Genomic DNA, 9,814 nt, shown 5'->3' on the forward strand with positions numbered 1-9,814 from the left:
AAAATGGAGGTAGGTTAAATTATTTTTTAAAGAAATAAGAAAAGAAGCAAAATTTTAAAAGAACATCTTGTGAAAAGGAAAAAGAATCGATGTTGAAGGTGGTGTTGAACAAAAAAAATATATAAGTTAAATTATTTTTAAAGAAATACTCCCTCCGTCTACGAAAGAGTCAATTTCTAGAGTTGTCCTAAGTCAAACTTTTTAAACTTTGACCAAATTTCTAGAAAAAAATGCTAAGATTTATAGTATCAAATTAGTATTATTAGATTCATCATAGAATATATTTTCATATAATGTGTATTTTATATTATAGATGTTGTTACTCTTTTCTATAAAAAAAGACACGGATCCTAAGAATTGATTCTTTGGGGACGGAGGGAGTAAGAAAGAAGCAAAACTTCAAAAGAACATTTTGGGAAAAAGGAAAAATAAAAAACGCGCCAGGTAGGGGTCGAACCTACGGCCTTCTGCTTAGGAAACAGACGCTCTATCCACTGAGCTACAGGCGCTTGGTGTTTGACAAAAATTATTTCCTTCTAATTGATAGATCAATTTGGACACTCCTAGGCCTTGTTTAGTTCCGAAAAGTGAAAAGTTTTCGGAACTGTAACACTTTTGTTTAGTTCCGAAAAGTGAAAAGTTTTCGGAACTGTAACACTTTTGTTTGTTTGTGGTAAATATTATCCAATCATAGACTAACTAGAGTCAAAAGATTCGTCTCGTGATTTACAGTCAAACTGTGTGATTAGTTTTTGTTTTTGTCTATATTTAATGCTTCATGTATGTGCCACAAGATTCGATGTGACAGAGAATCTTGAAAACTTTTTGGATTTCGGGTGAACTAAACAAGGCCCTAGGTCTAAAGAGGAGCAGAGAATCCGTGATAACAGCGGCGGCGAAGCGAGAATTGAAGAGCGCCACAGCCGCCGACAGGAAAGAAACCGCTGCTCAATCCGCTGGCCATGGCGCTGCTGATGGAACCCGGCGCTGAGCCCCTGACTGAGAGCGAGCAGGCCGACCTGGCCGGCATCGCCGCCATAAAGGAGTCGGCTGCGCGCGAATTCAAGGAGCAGGGGAACCAGTTCGTCCGGATGGGCCGGAAGCACTACGCCGAGGCGGTCTCCTGCTACACGAAGGCCATCGCCCAGATGGAGCCCCTCTCCTCGCTCGACGCATCTGCCGCCGCCGACGCCTCCGTTCTCTTCGCCAACCGAGCACACGTCAACCTCCTCCTCGGCAACCACCGACGGGCCCTCGACGACGCCGAGCAGGCCATCCGCCTCTCCCCCTCCAGCGTCAAGGTAACCGCTTCTTCTTGTTTAGTATGTTTTGGATCCGGCGGAGGAGCTGGCGCGTGATGTGAGATGTTCTTGTAGCTAGGCATACTACCGGGCAGTGAAGGCGGCGCTTGCGCTCGACTTGTTGACGGACGCGGCGTCCTTCTGCCGGAAGGGGCTCGAACAGGACCCCGCTAACGAGGAATTCAAGAAACTGTTGTCGGAAGTGGACGCAAAACTGAGAGAACAAGACCGTCAGAGAGCCAAGGTTGCACAAGCTATCACCAAAGCCAAGGTCTCATTTTGCCCAACAATTGACACTGCTATACTAATATTGGAATTCAAATATGTGGAGTTGACCAGGCCTATTGAGTGTATGTAGGATCTTGCTGCTGCTATGGAAAAGAGAGGGGTGAAGCTTGGGAAGGCAGCCTATCAAGAGCTGACTGGGGTAAAGAAGCCAAAGCTGGATGAGCAGGGCGTGCTCCACTGGCCTGTTCTTCTGCTATACCCAGAGGTCATGTCGAGTGACTTCATTGAGGATTTTCCAGATACAGATACTTTCTTGCCCCACCTTGATGTAATATCCTTCTGAAGTACATGGTGCTTTCTTTGGTTGAGATAAAATGCGTAGTTGTGTTCCTCGCAAAAAAAAAAAAAAAATAGGTCGTGTAGATGTATAAGTAGCTTTACTGAATTTATGGTAATGGTATCTTTAACTGTCAAACATGTTCTCAGAAAGTTCTCCACCATTGCCATGGGATGAGAACCATGCTTACACAAGGGACTCAGTCGAATTGTATTATCAGGTTTGTGTGGATGAATTTAATTTTGCTTGAAAGTAAACCCCTACTTCCTACTAAGCATTATGATTACAGTTTAGTTAAGAAAAAAAGCATCGTGTGAAGCCTCTTCATTGAACATTATAACAAAATTTGACGCTTCATTTTGTGTATGAACAATTGTTGACCCTTTTATTCTTTTGGATGTGGGAAAATTCTGTTGAGGTTAGGTGAACCATAGGTGACTCTGGCAGGGGAGTCATCAGATAACAATAACATGTTGTACTGAATTCCACTCACAACACCTGCACATTTAAGCTGTCCTGTAATTAGGAAATAGTCACAGGACATAGATTAAGAACGGACATAGTTTAATCCATGATTGTGATATAATTGAAGCATTAGTATTGTGATATTGTCAATATTCAAAGTATTGTCATTGGTTGTATTTCGTTGCTGTTAGTGCCTATTGGTGACACTCTGAAAAATGGAAACCATGGCATCACATTACCCTTTATTGCTTTCGTATTAAAACATCTGATGATAAATGAAGAGACATAGGCAACTTCAGATTTCAAACCTATCACAGAGATTGCTGTTATCACCATCTAGTCCAATTTGTCTAATCAGTAACCTTATGGGTTTAACCTCATTCGTTACTTTATGTTTCAGGCATCCTACTGTGGATTTTATTGTAGGTCAGCTTAGAAATAGAGGGTCAATTCTGTACTCTTACTGGCTATATTCACCTTTATGCATTAGGGTGGTTTTGGCAAACCTTTGTCCAAAAGTGAAGTATTAAGATATCTTCTAGAAGGCACTGTAGATTTGAAGGCGCTTCCAGATAGCCTGCTTGATGGGGAAGATGAAGAACATGACAGTAGCAAATGTAGCACTGTTACATCAAGTATGTAAACTAGCAAATACTCTTTATTTTTGTTTCTTTTAATTTATCATACTCAAGGAAAATAGCATGGTGGAATCTGCGCTGCTATCTTTTTGTTATTACTGTTAGGAAGGTGCTTTAATGTTCTTCCATTTATTCCTCTGTTAGCCAAACTACAATACTGCAAGAAACTCTTGTGTCGTCACTCGTCCACTTGTCATGTTGGGCCTTGTTTAGATGCGAAATTTTTTTGGATTTCGCTACTGTAGCACTTTCATTTGTTTGTGGTAAATATTGTCCAATCATAGACTAACTAGGGTCAAAAGATTCGTCTCGTGATTTACAGGCAAACTGTGTAATTAGTTTTTGTTTTCGTCTATATTTAATGCTTCATACATGTGTCTCAAGATTCGATGTGACAAGGAATCTTGAAAAATTTTTGGTTTTTGGGGTGAACTAAACAAGGCCTGTACTAATTGGTCTTTTAAACAACTCCTTGCATTCTGGTTTTGATGTGCAGCTGATGGCTCCAGTAAGTGGATCAAAGTAAAAGAAGGAAAAACACTTCAAGAGGTGCTGCAGGATAAAGGCTATATCGTTCCTGCAATTCCTGGTTTGTTCCTTCAACCTTATATATTCTACATAGTTCATGCAACATTTTTTAGTATCCGATGGAGGATAATACCATCACTCCACTTGCAGTGTTCTTTGTTGTTTCAAGAAAGTCCACCTTCTATAAAGATTTCAAGGCTGGAAATTGGTCTTTGCCATGAAACAAAACCGGACACTAAGGTTCAGCTTAAATTGATCTTGGAGATGGCAACGGAGATGGCAAGAAAGCGGAAGATGCCCGCTTGATCATGGTCCTTTGGTTTAAAAGGAGTGTGCTTCTTTCAGTATCTGCAGACTGACAGTCTTTTGTTTGCCACCGTTTTTCTTGATTGATGGCCGAGGATATGTTACCGCGATAGACAGAAAACACAAGGCAATGTAATATGAATTCCTATCTGAACCGATTCAGCGTTTAGCATGGATTTAGTTTGTGTGTGTGTGTTAAGTCCCAATTGATGGATGGGCTTGAGAGTTGGGCCTGAGCTTGCTTGTATGGCTACAGACGCTCTTTTCTCATTTTACAGTACTGTGCGACTCTTATGACTATAAGCAGTGTACATGTTTGCTCTCAGATCGAGCAACACACTTGGGATGTATACTTGCCGCTGGGAGCCGATGATCTGTGCTGCCATGTTCTCGTTGCTCCTGCAGTCGGCAGTGGAAGTTCCAGGATACGGACAGGGGCGCTGCACACTGCGGTTGTGGCGGTGGTGCGCGAACCAAAGCCAGGTGTCTGCTCAGCGAACCTTGGATGCGTGCATGGAAGACAACAGGCTGCAACGCAAGCACAAGCCGAGAAACGGCGGAAGCCAACAAGAACGGCCGCCCCCGCCTCCGTTCATCTCTATCCCGTGCCGCCCGTCCGCCAGGCATAGCCGAGCATGTTGGCTTGCGCTGTTCTGCCAAGCAAACACCAAACAGGCTGGGAGAGGCAGGGCTAGTATTCTGCCTGTGCGCATGCAGAGTACACAGACACGAGCGGTCGATCTTCTTCTAGTTCTATAGAAGCGCAGTAGCGAGCCAAAGGATATAAGCGTGCGCGTCATGGAGCAAACCGATGCGGTGAGCGGCACGCCTGGAGCGGGAGTGGATGGTGGTGAGAGGACGTCGAGGAAGGCGGCGACGGCACTGAAGCTGGTGGCGGCCGTGGACTCGAGCGAGGAGAGCCTGCACGCGCTGTCGTGGGCGCTGGACAACATCGTGCGGTGCCACCCGGACGCGACGCTCGTCGTCGTCCACGCCCAGCACGCCGTCGACCACTTCGCCTACCCCGTCGCCGCGCACGGTATCAATATCCTTGTTCCTAGTCATGCATCTCGGGCCAAAAGCTGACACATGAACGAATCGTGCCACGTATATACGTTGATGACCCAAAAGCCGTCGTGTAAGTCCACGGCGGCGGAGTCCATGCGGAAGGCGCAGGAGGAGAACTCCCGCAGGATCGTGGCGCGCGCGCTGGACATCTGCAAGGAGAGGCAGGTGGGCGCCACGGGCACCGTCGTGGAGGGCGACGCCAAGGAGGCCATCTGCCAGGCCGTGGAGCGGATGCACGCCGGGCTTCTCGTCCTCGGCAGCCGGGGACTCGGCAGAATCAAGAGGTACTCTTGGACTTGTTGCCACACGACTTGATCGAAAACCTGTCCGATCCACTCATTTGTGTTCGTCGTGACGACATGATGCAGGGCGTTCTTAGGCAGCGTGAGCGACTACCTCATCCATCACGCCTGCTGCCCAGTGCTGGTCGTGAGGCCCAGGCCGACCAAGTGAGCTCTGATGCCTGTCGTTCTCAAGTAGCACTCCAGTATTGTAATTAAGTGTGGCCCAGCTACTATATGTGTTTTATGTATGTTCATACAAAAATGAACAAACGGAAATCCGAATAAAGAACTGACGCATGGTATATGTATCTGCACAAATTATTCAGAGCGCTTCCTTGCCTACACTTGTGAACTTCGCCTATATATCACCAAAGAATTAGGAGGTTAGACACGTCTGCCAATATAATCACCTATTCACATTACCTTCTCTGAACCATTAACCTTACATGCATTCCTTTATAAATGCAAAAGTTAATGTACTCCGGCTTGTTTGGATTGGAGGATTTTCATAAGATTTCAAAGGAATTCAATTACTATGTTTTGTTTACATCATATGTCGTTTGGAATGAGGAATAAAATTTTACCTTCCTATAGAAAGGCTTGCTTTTAATGAAAGAGGAAACGAAATATCCACTTCATCCTCTTGAAATTTTCTTAAATGTGATTGGAGGGACGAGCAAGTCCTTATTTACGAGGAATAAACAATTAAACATGTACTTATATTCCTGTATTCTTATATAAGATTCCTGTGTTTTCAATCCTACCTACACTCGTTTTCTATCATGTGTTTTCTCCATTTCCTATGTTTTTTATTCCTCCATTCCAAGCAGCCCTAAGATTTCAGTCATACACGCGTACTAGGAATCGAAAAATAAACCAACAGGCTTTGAGGCTCAATAATGCACATAAACTATTTCAAAACTCATAAAAATCAATGTATCAAATGATTTGAGTTTCTGTCATGTACGCTTGAAATGTTCTCGTATAAATCTCTCAGCATGAGACGGATACTTTTCTCGGATGTATGCACGGAGGCACTTCTGGTATGAGAAATCAATCCAAACACCATCTGTGCGAACAACAAAAAGACATCTTGACTTCCTGAACTCAGGGTGCCTATCAACCTTCAAGGAGAATCCAAGTTAAGAGAATCAATTACATATACAGTTCTGAATTGTAAGTTTAGATATGAAATTTGCTGTCAATGATGTATCAAGTATTTGCAAATTACCCTAACCCCATCTAAAGTAATTTCACATGTGGGTATGATTTCGTATTATTTTGTCAGCTCCTTTGTATCCAGCACAAATATAAGCACAAAGCACTTTGACTGAGAAAGCGCTTCCACTTCATGGAAGGAATTATCTAATCATGACCATGTACACAGTGAATGAAAGGAAAATCAACTTCAATATAGCATCAATTAAACTAAACTTATATAAGACATGGAATTTATATCGCCTTACATACAGAGTTGATGTGAACACTTCCCAGGTGCAGAGGTGAGTCTACAGAACTGTTAAAGTTTATTGGTCTAACGGGCAAATGTGCATAGCCAACCAACTCTACATTTTAATATGCTTTGTAGCTTTCCTACTTTAGTGATTGAGTTTAATGGATGAAATTAAGGACCATTTCTTAACCAGAATACAATTTTCTAATAATAAGCTGGACTAACACATTGGTAATTATTATTAATGCAGATTTATTCAGAGCAGAATGTCATGAAATAGCGTTGGCAGCACAAGATGCGTGTGGCATTGCCTCATTTGTTTTTGGTATATACAATAATACAATCATACATACATGATGCGAAATGTCGTGAAATAGCCTGGTATAAGATGGAATTGTTGCTGGAATTTAGGTCGGCCAATGGATTGGGCCCTAAACCTGATCCCCAGATTAGGAGCTATGCTGAGCTCACCCCAGGCCACCAACAAGGCAGGGTTGAAGAAGGGTCCGGAAAGATAAGTTGTTCACCCAATCAGCTCCATACTGAGCAAGTATTATAGTAGGTTGTAAGCCAGCTAAATGCTGAGGTGGAGGAGAGAGAAGAGGAGAGAGAGTAAAAGCGGGCTGTAAGCTTACAGCCGACTCAGACACAGAAACCAAGAAAGTCTGTGAGACAGACAAGTGGGTTATGTATTAATAGTGATGAGCTAACCATTATACGAGTGGGCTGCAAGAAGGCTAGACATGTTACAGTTAGCAGCTGGCTGTATTATAATACTTTGCTCTTAACAAACCTGACTCTGATCAACTAAGTTCAATCTATTCAATCTAAAGATGGCATCTCGATGAACAGAACCTGAACTAACAATGACTCTAAACCAGGTCTACTGAGGATCTTTCACATACTCAACCTGACAACCTGACCTTATTATTAACAATGATCAATGACTCTAGCTCAGTTCAACTGAAGGTATGGTGTAGTTGGCCACCTTGTACAAGGAGTCGGTTATACTTATACCCCACATAAGAGGCGGAGATAGGTGGGTTCAACAGGGTTAGCTGACCCCTATAAAAATCTTGTTAATCCTATGGAAATCACCATTCATCACTAAATCAATGATCCCGTTGGTCTGATTCCTTTTGTTGGAGGATGAAGCCAGATATTTCTTTCCATTATCTTAAAAAAAATATGATCCCAGCAGATTCGATGGCTGGCTCCAGCCCTGCCCCTGACCCACACAAAGATCTCCAACAGTGAGGTGGCTGGTCGACTGTGCCACCACGGTTTGATCAGGGGCAGCACAAATCAAATGAGGCAAAGAACCGGACTAGCTACAAGGCCCCAACTTAAATCAAAGTGACCCTAAAAGAAACTACTCCCTTCATCCCAAATTATAAGTCATTTCAAGAATTTTCGAAAGTCAAAGCACCTCAAATTTGACCAAACTTATATGATAACATAATAACATTTATGATACCAACTAAGTATCATTAGGTTCTTCATTAGTTATATTTTCATAGTAATATCTATCTTATGTCATAAGTCTTTCTAATTTATTCTGTAATGTTGGTTAAACTTGAGATGCTTTGACTCACCAAGATTCTTGAAACGACTTATAAATTGGATGGAGGGAGTAATTAGTAACTAGAACAAGCAGCCGCAGAATAATGACATCTAAAAGAAAATCACTGCATTCATTAGTTCATTCTGTGATTTTTTTTTTGGTAAAGTGCTACTAACATGTGGCAAGTGTTCCATGTTTACAATAGAAAATCAATGTTAACTAGCAAATGAAATTGCGCAACTGTTACTAGTGGCTGACTCACCATTATTGCGTCAAGTCCACACCCAATTTTGTCGTGCGCGCGTGGATGGTAGGAGAGGAGCTTCTCCACGACGACATTTTCATCCTTTGGGCAGAGACATTCACCATCTCCGTATCTGCTGGGACGCACGCGGCTTGGTTAGAACTAGAAGGCATGAGGAAAGTCTTGACCACTGCATTTCCACTTTCACCAAGTTCATTACAACTGCGGAGAAAGGAGGTGATCACCTCTCCGAGTGGAGGATATCCTTGATGAGCTGGACGACGGGGTCGATATCGCGGAGGATCTCCGCCTCCACGGACCTAAACGGCAGCGGGGGCTCGGGCGTCCCCACGACCGGCGGGTCAGCGAGCTTCGAAATCGGCGGGAGCGCCGGGGGCGGGAGCTCGCCGGCGGTGGGAGGCCCGGAGAGGAGTCGACGACGGAGCACCGGAGCCGCCCACGGCGCGAAACGAGAGGCTCGGAGGAGGATGAACGGGGCCCCGGCGCGGGGGAGGCAGAGGGCGGCGGCCATGCCGCCCGAGAGGGAGGGATTGCCGGATTGGAGAGCGTGGTGTGTCAGAGCAGCGTGGAGTGGAGTGGATAGCTGCACAGCAACAGTTCGACCCCTCCGCTCTCCGCGCCTCTCCGCCAAACATCGCAGAACACCCATGTGCCCACATAGTTGGGCCATAGGCCCATAGTCCATATAGGTTGGAGGCAGCAATACGAGTAGGGTATTCGAGTAGGGTCCGGATTTGCTATTAAAAAAATGGTATTTGCTGATTTATTATAAAAAAATACTATTGATCGATAGAAAACGTAATTTATAAGATAAACGAACAGATTCAATAACGAACACTAGATCAACAGTAAATGACAATTACATTACTTGCACATGGAAAACCTACCCAAGGTGATGTAAATCCACGATATGGGACACCATTTCACCACCCCAGAAGTGCTCTATGCTAAAATTGCAGTAATTCGATCTGACAACGTATGCTCCGTTTTATTCCAAAATTGTAAAGCGTTGTTTTTTTTTTCTAAACACCATGATTTTAAATATATACTTAAATAATGTATATTTAAGTGCGTGGTAAAATATATACTTAGACATAGTGTAAAGCGTTGTGATTTTAATATATACTTAGACATAGTGTAAAGTGTTGTGATTTTAAATATATACAAGACACAGTGTAAAACATTGTGATTTTCTAAACACCATGATTTCAAAATCGACCGCCTGCTCGCTTGTCTGAAAAGTTATGGCTAAAAATAATATTTGCTTATTTGTTATGAGAGAAAAACACTGCTGAATGGCTAGCAAATTCGGCAGATAAACTCAAGCGAACAAGCCTTATTGATTGTTCAATTCAAAGTACTCTTGAGCGTAGAATG

The 9,814-nt window shown here is 43.4% G+C and overlaps 3 protein-coding genes and 1 non-coding gene across 4 annotated transcripts; 2 read left to right on the plus strand and 2 right to left on the minus strand.

Moving 5' to 3' along the window:
* Positions 437-509, minus strand: TRNAR-CCU. The gene has a single exon. It is a non-coding gene; the product is annotated as a tRNA-Arg (tRNA).
* Positions 875-4,128, plus strand: LOC8086245 (tetratricopeptide repeat protein 4 homolog). Its single transcript, XM_002463827.2, has 7 exons — positions 875-1,301; positions 1,381-1,572; positions 1,660-1,860; positions 2,006-2,086; positions 2,822-2,966; positions 3,466-3,558; positions 3,648-4,128. The coding sequence occupies exons 1-7, from the start codon at positions 963-965 to the stop codon at positions 3,716-3,718; spliced, it is 1,122 nt and encodes a 373-aa protein (XP_002463872.1). The 5' UTR covers positions 875-962; the 3' UTR covers positions 3,719-4,128.
* Positions 4,275-5,459, plus strand: LOC8085934 (universal stress protein A-like protein). The gene is made up of 3 exons (XM_002463828.2): positions 4,275-4,856; positions 4,935-5,155; positions 5,240-5,459. Exons 1-3 carry the CDS (start codon positions 4,602-4,604, stop codon positions 5,322-5,324), a joined length of 561 nt encoding a protein of 186 aa, XP_002463873.1. The 5' UTR covers positions 4,275-4,601; the 3' UTR covers positions 5,325-5,459.
* Positions 6,041-9,085, minus strand: LOC8085935 (protein DCL homolog, chloroplastic). The gene is made up of 3 exons (XM_002466409.2): positions 8,662-9,085; positions 8,435-8,549; positions 6,041-6,279 (listed from the first exon to the last, which is right to left on the minus strand). The coding sequence occupies exons 1-3, from the start codon at positions 8,946-8,948 to the stop codon at positions 6,115-6,117; spliced, it is 567 nt and encodes a 188-aa protein (XP_002466454.1). The 5' UTR covers positions 8,949-9,085; the 3' UTR covers positions 6,041-6,114.

Source organism: Sorghum bicolor, chromosome 1 (assembly GCF_000003195.3).
Source record: "Sorghum bicolor cultivar BTx623 chromosome 1, Sorghum_bicolor_NCBIv3, whole genome shotgun sequence".
Lineage (NCBI taxonomy): Eukaryota > Viridiplantae > Streptophyta > Magnoliopsida > Poales > Poaceae > Sorghum > Sorghum bicolor.